Source organism: Crocuta crocuta, unplaced genomic scaffold, assembly GCF_008692635.1.
Source record: "Crocuta crocuta isolate KB4526 unplaced genomic scaffold, BGI_CrCroc_1.0 scaffold94, whole genome shotgun sequence".
Lineage (NCBI taxonomy): Eukaryota > Metazoa > Chordata > Mammalia > Carnivora > Hyaenidae > Crocuta > Crocuta crocuta.
Window position 1 is genome coordinate 525229 of NW_027530180.1, and position 18096 is coordinate 543324.

Sequence of the window (18096 nt, forward strand, 5' to 3'; positions counted from 1 at the left end):
CCTTCAGCAGCCATCCCTCATTTTTCCCCAGTTGCACAGCCACCCTTGTGCCCTAGGACCCACTAATCGATCTCTGTTTTGTCTCTGTAGATTCACCTATCCTGGAGATTTCGTACAAATGAAATCATACAATATATGACCTTTTGTGTCTGGCTGCCTTTTTTTTTCCTTTGAAGATTAAAAATGTTTTAATTTTAAGTATGATCTACTCCTCACCATGGGGCTCAAACTCATGACCCGAAGATAAGAGTCACATGCTCTGCCAACTGAGTGAGCCAGCCGCCCTTTTGGCTTCTTTTACGTAGCATGGTCTTCTCAGGGGTCGTCCATGTTGTAGCGCATATCGGTAGTTCATTCCCTTTTCTGGCTGAACAGCATTCCACTGTATGGCTATATCCATTTGGCAGTTGATGGACATTTGGGTTGTTTCTACTTTTTTGGTTGTTATGACTCATGTTCCTTGCTCTGCACATTCATGTACAGACAGGTTTGTGTGTTTTTGTTTCTTTTGGGCAGAGATCTGAAAGAGTCGAAATGATGAGTCACATGGTAACTTTATTTTGAATATTTTGAGGACCTACGGGGCTGTTCTCCTATGTGACTGCACCATTTTACATTCCCAGCAGCAAGTAAATGAAGGTTCCAGTTTATCCACATTCTTGCCAACGCTTGTTATTGTTTGTCTTTGATTATAGCCATCTTAGTGGGAGTGAAGTGATATTTCATTGTGGTGTGGATTTCCAGGTCCCAAATGACTAATGATGTTGAACATCGTTTTCATATGCTTCTTAACCAGTCATATCTTTTCTTCGGAGAAATGTTTTTTCAGATCCTTTGCCTGTTTTTAAGTTGGATAATTTGTCTTTTTATTATTAAGTTGGGATTGTTCTTTATATATTCTAGATGCAAGTCCATTATGAGATACAGGATTTGCAAGTATTACCTCCCCTGGGCTTTACATTCTTAGTGATGGTCTTTGAAGCACAAAAGCTTAAAATTTTGTTGTAGTCTCATTATCTGTTTTCTTCGGTTGCTTGTGCTTTAGGCGTCAGACCTAAGAAACTGTTGCCTAATTCAGGGTTTTAAAAATTTATTCCTTTGTTTTTTAGCTCTTTTGTTTAGTTCTGTGATTCATTCTGAGTTAATTTTCATGTGTGGTATAAAGAGGTCCAATGTCGTTCTGTAAAAGAATGATATGTAAAAGAATATGGATATCTAGTTCACCTTTTCTTAAAAAATGTTTTTTGTTAATTTATTTTTGAGAAAGAGAGAGAGAGAGATGGAACATGAGGGGGGGGGGGGGCAGAGAGACACACACAGAATTCGAAGCAGGCTCCCAGCTCTGAGCTGTCACCACAGAGCCTGACGCGGGGCTTGAACTCATGAACCGTGAGATGATGATTTGAGGCTAAGTCAGCTGCTTAACTGACTGAGCCACCCAAGTGCCCCTCACCTTTTTAAAATATTCTTTTCTCTAATGAATTATCTTGACATCCTTATTGAAGATCAGTGACAGAAGAATGTAGGGACTTGTTTCTGGATTTTTTTTTTTAATTAAAAAAATTTTTTTTAGATGTTTTATTTCTGAGAGAGAGAGAGAGACAGCGTGAGCAGGGGAAGGGAGAGAGAGAGGGAGACACAGAATCTGAAGCAGGCTCTAGGCTCTGAGCTGTCAGCCCAGAGCCCGATGCGGGGCTCGAACCCACGAACCGTGAGATCATGACCTGAGCCAAAGTCGGACGCTTAACCAACTGAGCCACCCAGGTGCCCCTCTGGATTCTTAAATCTATTCTATTAATCGTGTCTCTCCTTCTATAGGACCACGTTGTCCTGATTATTGTAGTTTTGTAATACGTTTTGAATTTGGGAATTATGAGTCCTACAGCTTTTTCAAGATTGTTTTGGCTGTTTTTTGGGTCCTTTGTATTTCCATGTGAACTTTAGGATAAGCTTATCAATTTCTGCACTAAAGGCAGTTGAGATTTTAATAGGGATTTTAATCAGATTTAACAGTCTGATTTTATTAGGATTTGCAGCCTTAACGTTTAAGTCTTATGATCTGTGTATATGGAATGCCTTTACATTTATTAAAGTCTTTAATTTCTTTCAACGATGTTACATAGTAGCTTTATGCTTTTTACTTTAAGATTTAGTGGCTATCTTAAATCATCTTGGCAGAAACTCATGAGTGATCATAAAGGTGATTTTTCTTCTAGAGTATACCAGTCTGCTTATTTCCTGTGATGCTGACAGCATCTCTTAATCTCACTTCTCATTCCTTTCTGCTTGACCACCAGCGTGCATCTCATTCCCTGAGTCTGCCTAATGCCCTCTCCATCTTTCCACGGTAGTGTCTTTCTAATTGCATAGCTGGTGTTCTGTAGAAACCAGATGGCCAGCTGTGGCCAAAGGCACACATTTTCCCTGTCTAGCATTTCACAGTATATAGTTCATCTCAAAAACCTTCATTAGTCCTGCAAACAAGAAGCCTGTTTAAATCTACAATCCTTCATGTAATTTGAGCAAGCAGTACTTCTTTGTAGGGTATTTGTTATATCCTATAAATTAAAGAAAACTCCAGAGTCTAGGGAATTCTAAGACTTGGTTGTCCAAGTTAAATGGCTTCGTAATCCTTTCTTCTCTCTACTTTCCTCTATCCAAATACTCTCTTTAAAAGGAGAAAAAAAAATACCCTACCCAAATCTTTGTTTTGCACTCTACCTCAGCAGCCTCATTTCTTATTATTGTTGACTGGATAGTCTCTTCCTTAGAGAAGTATGTTTGTTACAGATTCCTACATTCTCCATAGGGATTTTCATAGGTTTTCAGTAGGAAATTATTGACTCTTTCATAGGATGAAAACATCACATCCTGTGATCATAAAAACGCAAGCACCCAAGGTACCTGATTTGCGTAAGCTCTTCCTGTATCTTTGCTCGCCTCTGCCTGCCTCTTAAAGCTCCGCTCTCTTTGCCAGTCTGTGTCAGCTCCAAGCTTCAGAACTGTATTAGTAAGTCAGATGATTTCTTCCACTCATTCCAAAACTAGGTTTCCTTCTGGGTGGGTGGGGTGGGTCGTGGGGTGGCCATAAGGGAGAGCTGTGAATGGGTGCGGGAGGAGGAGGGCCAGAGGCGTCAGGAGAAAAGAAGTCAGACCTGACAGACACTCTGCTCCGTACCTGGCCGGAAGCGCAAGCAGTTAGCTGTGTGTCCAGCTCTGGGTCCACATAATTGGAGACCATGCCGCCTGGCCCAGGAACTTGCTTCTGGAAAATTTTCTATATTGAAGTGTTCTTTAGAAAAGTTCTAAAATTCTGAAAGTATTTTCTTCACTAAAAAAAGTTCCAAGAACATTTTATCAAAGCAGTAAGCCACTTTTTTGGGGGGGGAGGAACCCTCCCCAAACATTAATCCCAAACCATTTTAGGATTTTGCAATTGTGGAGTCGCCTTTATCTTTCTGCTGTGGAACCTTATCTGCCTTGCACAGCATTCTTTCCAGTGATACAACTTAGGCCATGCTAGCCAAACAAACACATATTCTCAATTCTTGAACAGAATTTCTATCCTGAATCTCTTTGTTGGGAGATTTCAATAATTTAGCAGGAAACTGGAAGTACCCATTTATTACTCTACCTTAAAGTTTACAGCAGGCATTCCTGCTTTTTTTTAACCACTAACAATTCCTTTTGTTGTTTTTTTCCTTCCGTTGATCATATTTCTTGAAAGATCGTCTACCAACAACTTGAACTTACTAAATAATTTACCATTTTTTATTTATCATCCTTAATTGACCTGTCATAGCTTTTGTGTTCTTTGAACACAATTTGAAAACCGTTGATGTGCTGGGAAGAGCTGGACTTTGGAGGTGCATTAAAATCCCGGCTTTGCCAATTAGGTCTGGTGTATTGCTGGACGAGTAGGGATAGTGATTCAAGTTTAAAGGGTTGTTAGGAGGGGATGCCTGGCTGGCTCAGTCTGTGGAGCAGGTGACTGTTGATCTCAGGGTTGTGAGGCTAGGCCCCACATTGGGTATGAAGTCCACTTTAAATAAATTAATTAAATTAAAAAAATAAATGGTTGTCAGGAATATTAATGAATGAGGATGCATAATTGTGGGTACACAGTATTATCACATAATACTTTACTATATTCTTTGAAGTCAGTTTTTTAAAAATGTTTATTTATTTTGAATAGAGGGAGGGAGAGAGAGAGAGCAAGTGGGGGAAGGGCAGAGGGGGAGAGAGAGAGAATCCCAAGCAGGCTTTGCACTGTCATTGCAGAGCCTGATGTGGGGTCAATCCCACGAACCATGAGATCATGACATGAACTTCAAGAGTCTGATGCCTAACTGATGGAGCTACCCAGGTGGCCCACTGTGAAGTCCGTATTAATGTCTGTAATTACATGCTGGTTTGAGGCAAAAAACAACAACAACAAAAAAACAAACCCAACCCCAAACCACTTTTAAACGTCTGTAGATGGTAATATTTGTTTGAGTATCCTTATTAAAGTTGCAGCAGGTGACCCATGAAGGAATCTATGTAGAAGAACATTTAGAAGCAAAACAGTACATGTGTTAGTCATGGTGCTGCAGCATGCCTTCTGTACAAATACAGACGTTTTATAGTTTGTTCTTCCTTTAAGGGATGTGGAAAGACTGATCTCATCTTCCCAGTTCACCAGCCTCATTACAGTAGGAACTCAGTGTATCTGCCTGCAGATCTCTGTGATAATAACCTTGATGAGCTCAGGGTTTGACTGGAAGATGCATGCATCTTATTCTGTAGTATACTATTATGAGAATTCAAATAACTGAGGCTTTCTTCTCTTCTACCGTTGAAACAAGAAAATGGGAAAGAACAGAACGAAGCACTAAATTGTCTGAAATGAAACAGCATATACAAATTGTTTTTGTCATTGCCTTGCAGTCCACAAGAATTGGAATGTCAGTCAATGCTATTCGTAAACAGAGTACAGATGAAGAAGTCACATCTTTAGCAAAGTCTCTCATCAAATCCTGGAAAAAGTTATTAGGTATGATTGATCTTCCCTTATGTGTTTGTGCTCTGGCTTATTCAGGTGTTCGGTGTGTGCGTTTTTTACTGTTTATAAATACAGAGGTACTGAAATCAGTGCCTTCTATGAAGTAGGATGGGTGTCAGTTTGACCTTGAGGGTTTTGCTTTTTAAACTAGTCAAATTTAGCTTTTTTTGTTTTTTAAAACTTAGAACTGGATTGCCTCTTTTTTTTAAATTCTATTTTTTTAAAATTTTTAATTTTTTTTTTTTTTTAATTTCTGAGAGAGAGAGACAGCATGAGCAGGGGAGGGTCAGAGAGAGAGGGAGACACAGAATCTGAAACAGGCTCCAGGCTCTGAGCTGTCAGCCCGGAGCCTGATGCAGGGCTCGAACCCACGAACCATGAGATCATGATCTGAGCTGAAGTGGGATGGTTAACCGCTGAGCCACCTAGGCACCCCTGGATTGCCTCTTGAAGAAGAAACTTTTCCCCCATGGGTAAAGTTGTCATTCATTTTAAAAAGGTTTTTGAAGTAATTTTCTAACTTACAGAAAGTTTATAAAAATAATAAAAATCACTCACATGTATCCTTTTTCTAGATCTGTTAATTTTTAATATTTGCCATACTTGTTTTGTCATTGTTTCTTTCTTCTCTTTCTCTGTATGTATACACTCACGCATACAAATTATTTTCCGTATGTATACACTCACACGCATATAAATTATTCTCCGTTATGTATATACTCATGCATGTACAAATTATATTTTCTGAACCATCGGGGAGTAGGTTGTGTCTATCGTGCTTTACCCTTTAATAGTTAAGTGTGTGTTTGCTTGGAATAAGTTTATTTTCTTCTGTAATCATATTATAGGAAATCCAGGACATTAACATTGGTACAGTGATCTACAGTGCAGGTTCCAGCTTTGTCACGTGTCCTGGTGGTGTCCTTTAGAGCTTTTTTTCTTCTTTCAGAACAAGATCTAGGCTAGGATCACATAATCTAGTCTCCTGGTCTGGAATAGTTCTTAAGCCTTCTTATGCTATTTATAACATTGACAATCTAAAGAATACAAGCACTCTTCTCACTTTATTTTTAGTAGCATCTTCCTGATTGGGGCTTTATCTATTATTTTCTCATGGTTAGATCAGGTTGTGCATCCAGAGGTGGAATGCTCTGGAAGCGTGTGCTGTCCTTCCTGGGGTATCACCTCCAGAGGCATTGGTGACCATGACGTTCGTTTTGATGACCTGGTCAAGGCATACACCGTGTCGTTTCTTGTTTTTCCTTTTGTATCTAATAGGTATTCTGTGAGAGATACTTTCAGACCCTCAAACTGTCTTGGTTCTCATGAGACCTCCCCTTATCCCCTGTTTAGTATTTACTGATTTTTGCCCAAACCACCTTTTATTGTGATCGTTGCAAAATTGTAATTGTCTTTAATATTTCTAAGTCAGCATTCTGCTGTAAGAAAGAACCCTCCTTTTACCTCCCAGTTATTTTTCTATTAGTGTGGACACATAGATTCCTGTTTTATACAATGGATTATAATCCATTACTATTCATATTTATTTTGATATTTACATTATCCCAGATTTGACCAGTGGGCACCCATTCAAACTGGCCCCTGTGTCCTTTTGACACCCTCTTCAGTTTTCTTGATCGCTGTTTTATGTTCTGGAACCAAAAAATGTGTTGGGTTCATCTCTCTTCCCTACCTCAGCCCTGGAATCAGGCTTTTCTCCAGCAGTTATTAGCATTATCGGGAAGAGAAAAATAGAAAAAGTTGAACCTTTTAAAATTTCAAAGACAACAATAGTGATAACAAAAAACCTTATTACTTCTAAGATCTTGGAAACTAGAGACTAAAAATTATAAATTGGGATAATTGACAAAATTTTAGTAATGTCTGTAGGTAAGTAAACAGTACTGTATCCTTGTTAAATTTACTTATGTACTGTGGTTGTACAAAAGAGTTATTTTTCCATAGGGAATACATGATGAAGTGTTTTGGGATTAAGGAGCATGATATCTGCTACTTATTTTCAAATAGTTCAAAAGAGCGGTCTGTATGCACACAAGGATGTACATGTGTGTATACGTACAACACATGTATGCGTGTCTGTAGGCGCAGTGAATGAACGAGGAAGCAAGTGTACCAAACATTAACATTTGGGGAATCTGAGTGAAGCTTCTTGTACCAGTCTTAAAACATTTGTGCAAGTTTCAGGTTATTTCAAAATAAAAGCTTTTTAAAAATAGTCTTTAAAGACAAACTAAAACTTTGTGTTTATAATTAATTTAAATTTTGAGTCAAATTCCATATTCTAAAGTAATTAAAATTTGCCATAGACACTGACTGAGAACCATATATATGTATGTTTTTATTTCTGGAAAGATGGTTTACATTTTGTGGGGCATTGTAGTTATATTTATTTAATCTTAATTTAAAGAAGGTTTACGTTTTTATACTTATTGGAAGTATCTGATCTCATTACAAGTTCTCTTTTAAAACTTTTTTTTATGTTAAAAGATTTCCATGTTCATTAGATAAAATTTGGAGAGTTGAGGAGGAAAAGAAACCTCTTTAAGTCTGTCTCTAAATACAGCCGTCGGTTAGTATCTTGTTGCGTTTCTTATCTTTTTTCTCCTAGTGCATAGATTTTGCTTCAGCTAGAATTCTTTTTATGCTGTATGTATAGTTACTTATATTGCCTTTTTTAATGAAAAAAATTTGTATTTTTATATCACATTCATTTTTATTGGCTTCAGAATAATCCACTGGGTGATTATGCTTTAATTTCTTACCTATTAGATATGTGTTGTTGTTGTTTTTTTTACTTTATAGCTATTATAAATAATGTCTTGATGAATATCTTTTTGCCTAAAGCCTTTTTTTTTTTAGATTATTAACTAGATTTCTGGAAGATTTACTACTGCTGCTACATGGCAGCACAGTTTTTGAACACTCCGACATGCCAAGCATTGACCCCTGTGAATGCGCTTAGCTCTCCCAAGAACCCAGTGTACGAGGGGCCGTTATATTTCCCGTTTTCTGATGGGGAATGCCGGCACTGAGAGGTGAAGCAGTCTGCGCACAGTTGGGCTGGTCATGAGGTGTGATCTGCAGGCAGCCTCGGTCCAGAGCAGATTTTCTCTGGCTCTGCTTTATTGCCCACGGCACTGTGGTTAGGCCCGCGGCATGGTAGGTAGGCAGCAGGACTGCTCTCGCTGCCCGGGCTCCTTCTGGGATTGCACCAGAAACCTGGCTAGGGCGAAGTGCGGGACCGCGTGTGGCACCAGGTCTCTGTGAGGGAGCGCTGCACTGTTACACCGCCCTTCAGACGCTTTCTACTCCCCTAGTTTGGGAATGTTTCTTAGTCCTTGTTATATTCTGTAATGTCTTTATTAATGTTTGTTTTCTACCTCACAGTCCTCTACCATGTTTAGCTTTGGGAGCCTTTCACTGAATTGTAGAGAATAAATAGGGGTAAGAATGGGGTGCCTGGGTGGCTCAGTCATTTAGGCATCTGACTCTTAATTTTGGCTCAGGTCATGATCCCAGGGTTGTGGGTTTCAGCCCTGAGTTGGGCCCTGGACTGAGGTTAGAGCCTGCTTAAGATTCTCTGTCTCTCTCTCTCTCTCTGTCTCTGTCTCTCTCTCTCTTCCTCTCCCTCTCTCCCTCTCTCCCTCCCTCCCTCTCTCTCTCTCTCTCTCTCTCTCTCTCAATTAAAAAAATAGAAATAAAGGAGGGCAATAAAATGAGTATCTGAAAACTAACACTATATCATAGGGGACCTGAATTATATTTCAGATTTGGTAACCCTAATGTTTACAAGGGAAGTTCTAGAATTGTGATTTGCACCTTTTTCTTAGCCAGTCAGCCTCATCTAGATCATCCAGTGCTCATCTAGAGCACAGGATAGTCATCTAGGGACCTTTCTTTGGTCCTCAAGCCTCATTGCCAGAGCTTGGGGTGGAATGGGTCCAAGATGGGGCCTTGAGCATAGAGATTGCTTCAGGGTCATCTAGGTGGTCCTGATGAACGGCTGACTGCATGTGCTCTCGTATCCTGTGCGGAGGAAGAGGGAGAAGTGAGGTATTTATGTAACTCTTATTATGTGGGGATCAAAACGTGGATAGATACGTGAGGTAATTTGTGCAGGAGATCCAAACATTTCCTGACCCCAGCTTCAGACGGCCCTCTGGTTGATTTAAACACGTATGTATGTTTCTTTTCATTGTTTAACGATTGCACTGGTCCAACCTATTTTATACCTCTTATCTCTCTCTTTTTTTTTTTTTAATAACACCAGCTTGTGGACTTGGTTATTACTTTACAGATTATTTAAGATAGAGGAAGTGTTAGATAGGCCTTACTAATCCTGAAGTCTTTTCTATGAAAGTGTTCTTTGTTTACTGTCCCTGAAATAATTTATTTTTTGACTTCATGAAAAATTGTTAAAATAATATTGTTATATATACTTTGCACTTTCATCTTTAAAACTTTTAAATGTTATTTTGAGAGAAGGAGAGAGAGAGAGCGAGCGTGGGGAAGGGGCAGAGAGAGGGAGAGAGGGAATCCCAAACGGGTTCCACACACTCAGTGTGGAGCCCAACACGGGGCTCAAACTCACAAACCATGAGATGACCTGAGCCTAGATCAAGAATGGGAAGCTTAACGAACTGAGCCACCCAGGTGCTCCTGCACTTTCATTTTTAAAATGATAGTGCTGATATTATTTCCATGTTCTTTCCTTTGTTCTATATATTTTTCTCCACTTAACTAATTGTTTTTTTAAGATTTTATTTTTAAGTACATTTTTGTCTATTTTAGGTTCCCACTGGCATATGAATTGTGCTTCCCACCAAATGAAGGAGTTTTTTGGGGAATGCTGACTAAGCATGCATTGTGAAAAATACCCAAGTACATATGTTAATATGATAGCTTACATAAACTTTATTTACTGTTGAAAACTTAGGATTTTTGGGTTTTTTTGTTGTTGCATAAATAGCCTGATTATTTCTAGTAGTTCCTTTTTTAATTTTTTTTAATGTTTATTTATTTTTGAGACAGAGAGAGACAGTGTAAGTGGGGGAGGGGCAGAGAGAGAGAGAGGGAGACACAGAATCCGAAGCAGGCTCCAGGCTCTGACCTGTCAGTACAGAGCCTGACGCAGGGCTCAAATCTATGAACCACAAGATCATGACCTGAGCCAAAGTTGGATGCTTAACCGACTGAGCCCCCCATGTGCCCCTGTAATTATTATTTTTAAACAAATGCTAACAGCTGAAGAATTTCATAATTTTTAGATGGACCATCTACAGATAAAGACCCTGAAGAAAAGAAAAAAGACACTGCAGTTACATCACAGAATAGCCCTGAAGCAAGAGAAGAAAGGTATGTCCCTTTACAGAAATGAATTTCTGTCGGAAGTTGTAGCTGTAACTTGCTTGTCACTTCCTCCATGGTCGTATTTTGTATTATTTATGGTTCCCTATCTGTATCCTCTTTTTGTTTTCTAATTAAATGGAATTAGTAAATATATGTAGCCAAATAGACTATTCTAATGTTTCTTACAGGATTTTCCTGGAAATTTAAGAGACTTATAAGACATTACATGAATAAGGAGAAATTATTTATACCGTATTCAACAAGCTTAATTGAATGGAATATTTGTGATAGCACTACTAGAATTGATAGTGAAGGTACTGATTGAGGCTTCAAGTGGTTGGGGGCCATGTAGGTGGCTCAGTTGGTTAAGCATCTAACTCTTGATCTCAGCTCAGGCCTTGATCTCAGGGTTGTGAGTTCAAGCCCCTTGTTGGGCTCCATGCAAGATGTAGAGCCTACTTTAAAGAGAAAAAAAAGGATTCAAGTGGGTACTTCCTTTATTTACCACATTCCATAGATTTTTGGGGGGATGGTACCTGGATCTAATTCTCTTTTTATGCCTTTTTTCCTTCCCAATTTAACTGTCATAAGAACTGAAAAAGGCTTCTCACCTCTTGGGAGACCTTTGCATTTATTCTTTCCTGTCACATATAATGGACTGTGTAATCCCCAGCATGTTGAGGTAGTAGGTGATATGCCTGGTAGGTTAAATACAGCTCCTCTATTCTTGGGAAGCTTGTGTTTTAACACTTGACTTTGATTTAGAGCAGTAGTTCTCAGTGTGGTCCCTGGAGTGTGGGGCACCTGCCAACTTGTTAGCAAAGGAAAATCTGGGGCTTTACCCTGAAACTATTGAATCGGGAATTCTGGTGGTGGGCACAGAAATGTGTTTTTAACAATCTATTCAGGTGATTCTGATGCACTCAAGCTTTAGGCTACTTATTTTAACTTCATTTATTTCTTAGTATTTTTCCCCAAAGTGGTAATGTACCCCTCATTTGTTCAGTAACAGTGACTAGTATCCCATATACTGTTATTTTATGCATTAGACTAACTAAAGTTGATGCTAAAAGAGGTAAGCTAAAGATAGGGTTAAACATCAGTTGTTAATAAAATTCTGACTCTTTGAGATAGTTTTAGACTTTTAAAAAATTGTGAGAGTAGTACAGAGAATTCCCAGTTGCCAGTGTATGTGTATGTACATACACTTATGGTTGTGTACATACTCAAGACACATGAATAACTTATTTTGAACCAAATAGGAGTTCTTTATATCCCTAACTACATCAGTGCATGTTTCTTAGGAACAGGACATTTTCTCACATCTAATCACGGTGCAGATCTCAGTGTCTGCAAGTTAGGATTAATACAATACTTTTTTCTAATCTACCCAGCTTACTCGTATTTTAGCAGTTTCCCCCTTATTCCAGAGGAAAAAGATTTTTCCAAAATATCTAGAATCACATACTGCATTTAGCTATCATCACTTGTTTCCTTTAATCTGGAGTGATTCTTCAGTCTGTCACTGTCTTTCATGACCTTGATATTTTTTAAAAGTATAGGTCATAATTTATGAAATTTTTAACAAATGCTTTCAGTTGTGTTACATTCAAAGTCACTGACTTAATGCCTTAAATATAAAATATAAAAGTATAGGCAGGTAATTTTATTTATTTTTTGTTTAAAATTTTAAAAAATATTTATTTATGATTGAGAAACAGAGACAGAGCATGAGCAGGGAAAGGGCAGAGAGAGAGGGAGGCATAGAATCTGAAGCAGGCTCCAGGCTCTGAGCTGTCATCACAGAGCCCTGCACAGGGCTCAGACTCACAAACTGAGAGATCATGACCTGAGCCGAAGTCATACGCCTAACCGACTAAGCCACCCAAGCACCCCTAGGCAGATGATTTTAAATAGATATTGAAGTAGGAATAAGTTCTTAGTGTATCTTTATCTGTTTTACGTAATTGAAGTTTAGAGATGGAGCCTATTGACAAAAGCATGGTATTATCACATGGGAAATCTGACCGAATGGTTGGTATCTGTCCACATGTATACGCGCTCAGTCACCCATGCACTCTCTGAAGGTGACAGAGCTCCTAGGGTATGATGAAACGTAGAAGGTGTACAGAAGGGCTGGGCTGCCCAGGGTCCTCTGTTTTTGAAGTTTTTATTTATTAAAATAATTTTTTTAACATTTATTTTTGAGAGAGAGAGAGAGAGAAATAGAGCACGAGCAGGGGAGGGGCAGAGAGAGAGAGGGAAGCACAGAGTCTGAAGCAGGGTCCAGGCTCCGCGCTGACAGACTGACAGCAGCGAGCCTAATGTGGGGCTTCAACCTATGAACCTTGAGATCATGGCCTGAGCTGAAGTTGGACGCTTAACCAACTGAGCCACCCAGTGCCCTGTCATTTATTTATTTTTATTTTAAAGCAAGGGAGAGGGGCAGAGGGAGAGAGAGAATCCCAAGCAGGCTCCATGCTCAGCACGGGCCCGACAAGACGGGGCTTGATCCCATGACCTGGGATCATGACCCCTGTTAGGCTCTGTGCTCACAGTGTGGATGGAGCCTGCTTGGAATTTTCTCTCTTCCTCCCTCCCTCTGCCCCTCCTTTGCTCGTACGTGCGCTTGCTCTCTCTCATAAAGACATGAATAAACTTAAAAAAAGTTGAAAAAAAAAAAAGGTTAATTTAAATCCCGCAGAAAACATTTTATTGAGAATCTAAGAAATCGGCAGCAGTTGAAATGATTGGGTCGACTCAAAAACTAGTAAGCTGTCCTGTTTGGATTGGTGTTTCTAGGGAGAAATTAAAGAGACGTTTTTATATTTTTACAATTCCTTTCTCGCTACACATGTGTTTTTATCCAGAAGGGAGTGTTTTAAGTATAAACCTCTTTGGTTGTCTCATTAGAACAAGGTTTCTCAAACCTTGTTTCCCCTCCAAGTCTGCTTGAGAGTTCTTGTGTTCTGTGTGGTCCCCTCACCCCTCATGGGGCCCAAATCCTTGCTTTTCACTTACTGTATTGAGCTGCGATGGGTATTTTCTTAATCATTAAAATTATTGTTTAATGTTTAAAAAGATCAAGGTCAATGTTTAGGTGGTTAAAAAAACATGAGATGAGTCTCAGATTTAATAAAATTTTAACTTTTTAGAAATCTATACGTGCGCCATTTTCGTTTTCCTCTGTCACCGAATACTTATCATTTGTTTAGATCAAAAAATTTTAAATAGCGATGCGGTTACGTTAAGAGACTTTTTCTTGATCTCTTTTTGGCGTGTGCGCGCATGTGTCTATGTTAGTAGTTCCAGTGGCAACGTGAGCAGCAGAAAGGAGGAGGCAAATGCTCGAGATTCTTACGTGTCGTCCTTCCCTCGGGCACCGAGCACCTCGGACTCGGTCCGGTTAAAGTGTAGGGAGATGCTGGCGGCCGCTCTGCGGACAGGAGGTGAGTGTCGCGGCGCCGCGCCGCCCCCGACCTGTGTACCGCCACCTCTGCCGTCCGGCCCCGGGCGTCCCCGCGCTGGACTGCGCCCGCGTCTGGTCCGGGGTGGCAGGTGGGGCTGGCGCTGGCAGACAGGGACGGGCGTTCCCGTGGAGGTACCTTCCCACGCATGGGGGTCCCCCTTGCTTCCGGCACCTTCGCGGGCCTCCACACATCTTCCCCCGCTTTTAACCTGTGCGCAGGATCACTCACAGTGCAGATTCTTTCTGCAAAAACAGTTCGGTGCTAGAAGTGTGTTTTTCTCTCAGGATTTTCCCAGTAGCATTTTCTTTTCTTTAGCTTACTTTATTATGAGGAGACAGTATGTAATACATATAACATATAAAATATGTGTGGTTTATGTTACTGGTAAGGCTTTTGGTCACCAGTAGGCTATTATTAAGTTTTGGGGGAGTCAGGGGTTACAGTGGATTTTCTACCCCATGGGGTGTTGGCGTCCCTAACTCCTGTGTTGTTCGAGGGACAACTGTAATTACCCTGCTCCCAGACTGAGCGTTAATGATAGTGTCTTTGGGTCCTGTTGTTAAATGTTAGTATGAAATGTAGTATTTACGTTGTATATTTATAATTCCACTTTCTGCCTTTTTTTTTTTTAAGTGGAAAAGAGATCTTGATTTATATATATGGGAGCCTTAATTGCATTTGAAGTTATCCACTTTTATGTAAAATTTTAAGTTTTACATACAGGAATTATTTATTGTCTTATACAAATTCATTCTTTTTCTTTTCTGTTATACTTGAACCATAGTTGGTATGACCTGTTTTTCTCTTTACTCCTCCCTTTATATTTTGATTCCCTGTTTCTTTATGTATTTTTTCTTTTTTCTTCCTAGTTTCTTTTTATTTCCTTCTATCTGTTTGAATATTTGCATAGGAGTCTTCTGAGTGTGTCCATATATGTGATTGGCAGAGGAAATGAATGGTTTCTTTGCATTGAAGCCTGAGGCACAGGAGACAAGACAGTTCTCTCTATAACTTTCTCTACTCTCTGCCGGAGCCACCAGAATTGATGGAATTGTGCAGTGAGGAATTGCCTGCTAGATCACTTCCTTCCCCACTCTTGAGGGGTAAGGAGTCGGCATTGCAGGAGTGCTGTGGACGTTAGGTGAATCCAGGAGAGGAGTCAAGGGGGCAGTAAAGGGACCAGATTCTAATGAAACTAAACACACAGGATTCTTTATTAGGGCAGTGGGGTTGAAGAAACAGGAATGCAGTTTAAGTTACTCTCTGTTGAAATTTTCTTTTAATATCTCATGATCACTTAACTCTTGACAATTCTTTGTGCCTGTGTTTAGATGACTACGTCGCCATTGGAGCTGATGAGGAAGAATTAGGATCTCAAATTGAGGAAGATATCCTTTGTGTGTTATGTTCATGATTGTTTTAAAAAATCTGGTACAGATGAACTGTTGTTTTCTTCCTGTATAGAACTTAGAGTTTTCATTTTTCAATTTCTGTCTTGATTGTATTGTTTTGCTGGGAAAGAAGAGGGCCAGCCATGGCATTTTATTCTGGTTTTCTGGTTATTTGAAAGGAAAACATGTATGTTGATAGTATTTTTGCTTTTCTGCCTTGCAGGTTGAGACTGTAACACCTCAGTAGAAGGTGTGCAAAAGAGTGTGGAAAACACACAGACTACGTATGAAGTAGGGTTTCATGTTTGAGGGAACTCGGCAAAGCACGTGAGGTCCTCTGAGTGCATTCTCAGGAGGGAAGTGTGTTTGTGCTGGGCACCATTGAAGGGGCTTTGGAAGAGGGACCTTGTTCATCTAGGTGACAGCGTGACCCTGGAACTATCCATGGCCCTGTTGGATAGCGTGTGGCTCTCAGGGCTCCCCTTCTGTTGAGAAGAAAAGAACCTGCTAAACTAGCTTCTTGATGAGCTGGGAAAGAAGTGAACCTTTGGGGCCACTACGAATGGTTTCTTCCCAGAGGGTTCCAAAGGTGCTGTGTCATCACGACTTTAGGATCCTTTGTAGAATTCCGATTTGGGCAAGCCAAAGTTGGTATAAATTCAGGCTTCCTTTTTTTTTTTTTTAAACAAATTTTCTCACTCTGAGTACTTGTTACTTTTTGAAACATTTTTAATTTGTGTGCTGCTGGCATTCAGCATTATGAAGAAAGTATTGTTCATTCTTTTTTTTTTTTTAATGTTTTATTTATTTCTAGGAGAGAGAGAGAGAGACAGCATGAACAGGGGAGGGTCAGAGAGAGAGGGAGTCACAGACTGAAACAGACTCCAGGCTCTGAGCTGGCAGTCAGCACAGAGCCCGACGCGGGGCTCAAACCCACGGACCGTGAGATCATGACCTAAGCGAAAGTCGGACGCTTAACCGACGAAGCCACCCAGGGGCCCCTGTTCATTCTTGATATAAAAGTAGGATCACTATTTCTTGCCAGTTCCAAATCAAGAAATGAGGTAGAAACACTGTATTGTTAGCATAATCTAAATTGGAAACATTTTTGGAGAACTGCTTAGAAATTTCAGGAATTCTTATCTTGGTGAACTAGATAAAAAAAAATACCTTACTTTTATAATTTAACCCTTTTTCCTTGACGGCCTAGTACCTATATATCAAGAAATAAGGAATACAGACATGAAATACAAAAATAGAGTACGAAGTAGGATATCAAATCTTAAAGATGCTAAGAATCCAAATTTAAGGAAAAACGTACTGTGTGGAAATATTCCTCCTGACTTATTTGCTAGAATGACAGCAGAGGTGAGTATATGTGGCTATAATGTTTCCATGATGTTATTTCCTGATGCCAAGTGCAAAGTCTGTCTGAATCATGAAGTACTAAATAAATACTACATTTATAATAAATCCTTATTAGCTATTCTGATATATTTATATGTGTAATGTGCTAGACAAATACATAAGGTGATTGAATCAGTTGGTATCAATACTTTGTTCCTTATACAACTGGACCCTGATCTTTGGTTGATTGCCTTAAATCATTGTCTAAAAACAGAAGTGTTTTTACTTACTTTGGATTCGTGTTGAATTGAAGATTTGAATATCTAATTGCAAGCAGACTTGGTAACCTGAGTTCTTTTCATGGTTAAACCCCATAAAAGTGGCCACATCATATTGACTATTTGTTAAATTGTAGGGAATGATGGAGAAAACAGAATTCGGAGCTTGCTCTTTATAGACAACCGTTCATCATCTGCAGTCTCATTATTTTATTATGTATCCAAGAGAATCGATTTGTCTGTCTATGTAGCTAATAAAAATTGTATTTTTAAAATTCATTTTTTAAAAAACCTCATTAAAAACACTTAAAACTTTAAATTAGAGACCATAGTGTAATGCTCCTGTATATATCCATCACCCAAGCTTCAGGTATTTTCAAGAATTTGTCACCCTTTTCATCTGTCCCTTTTTTCTTTTTTCTTCTTTTCTCTTGAGACATCATATCCTTTTACTTTAAAACCTGGGAGAGGTAACCTTTAAAAATATAACTTTCTTACATAACTACGCTGTCATTACTACATCCAACAAAGCTAACAGTAATTCCTAATTTGTATTCATATATTCCTGATTACATATGACTTTGTATCAGGATCCAGGTCTATATACTGCTTTTAGTTTGGCCTCTAAAGATTTTGTATGTATGTATTTAAATCCATAGCAGTCTTTTCTCTTACCCCTGGCCCTGTTTTTTCTTCATGACAGTGACCTGTTGAAGAAACCAGTTTATTTCTTCTGTATCCCCCAGGATGAATGATCTTTTTCTCCTTCGTGGTGTTATTTTTCTGTCCCCTCTATTTTCTGTAAATTGGGAACTAGTTCTGTAGGCTCGATTACGTACAAATTCAGCTATTTTCCCCATGTAAATACTTTGTAGTTGGCGCTTTTTGCTTCATGTTGCACCACATCGGAAGCTATATACTGCTTTACTGCTCCAGACTGTTAGCATGCTGAGCTCGATCAGTGGGTTTGGATGAGGACAGTCCACTTCTTCCACTGTAATGTTCTCCTCTGATCTTTCATCGGGATTGGTTCTGTACAGTAATTTATTTTGGTTCTGTACAGTAATTTATTCTGATAGCTGAAGGAATTGTTCCGTCCTTGGCTAATGGGAGCTCCTTCATGTTCACCCCTCTGTGTGTACGACTCAACCGCAAAAGTCTTTGGAGGCTTCCGTGCTTCTGTGGCACATGGAGTG

At 39.4% G+C, this 18096-nt stretch overlaps 1 protein-coding gene across 2 annotated transcripts in view; it reads left to right on the forward strand.

Moving 5' to 3' along the window:
* The window catches only part of TCEA1 (transcription elongation factor A1), a 42923-nt gene that overhangs the window by 13739 nt on the left and 11088 nt on the right, over positions 1-18096 (forward strand). The window contains exons 3-7 of one of the 2 annotated variants that reach the window (XM_077765021.1): positions 4930-5035; positions 10333-10420; positions 13721-13863; positions 15216-15272; positions 16489-16643. In XM_077765021.1, coding sequence (XP_077621147.1) covers positions 4930-5035; positions 10333-10420; positions 13721-13863; positions 15216-15272; positions 16489-16643 — 549 coding nt within the window. Of the gene's footprint in view, positions 1-4929; positions 5036-10332; positions 10421-13717; positions 13864-15215; positions 15273-16488; positions 16644-18096 lie in introns of both variants that reach the window. The other variant, XM_077765020.1, reaches the window with a different exon arrangement.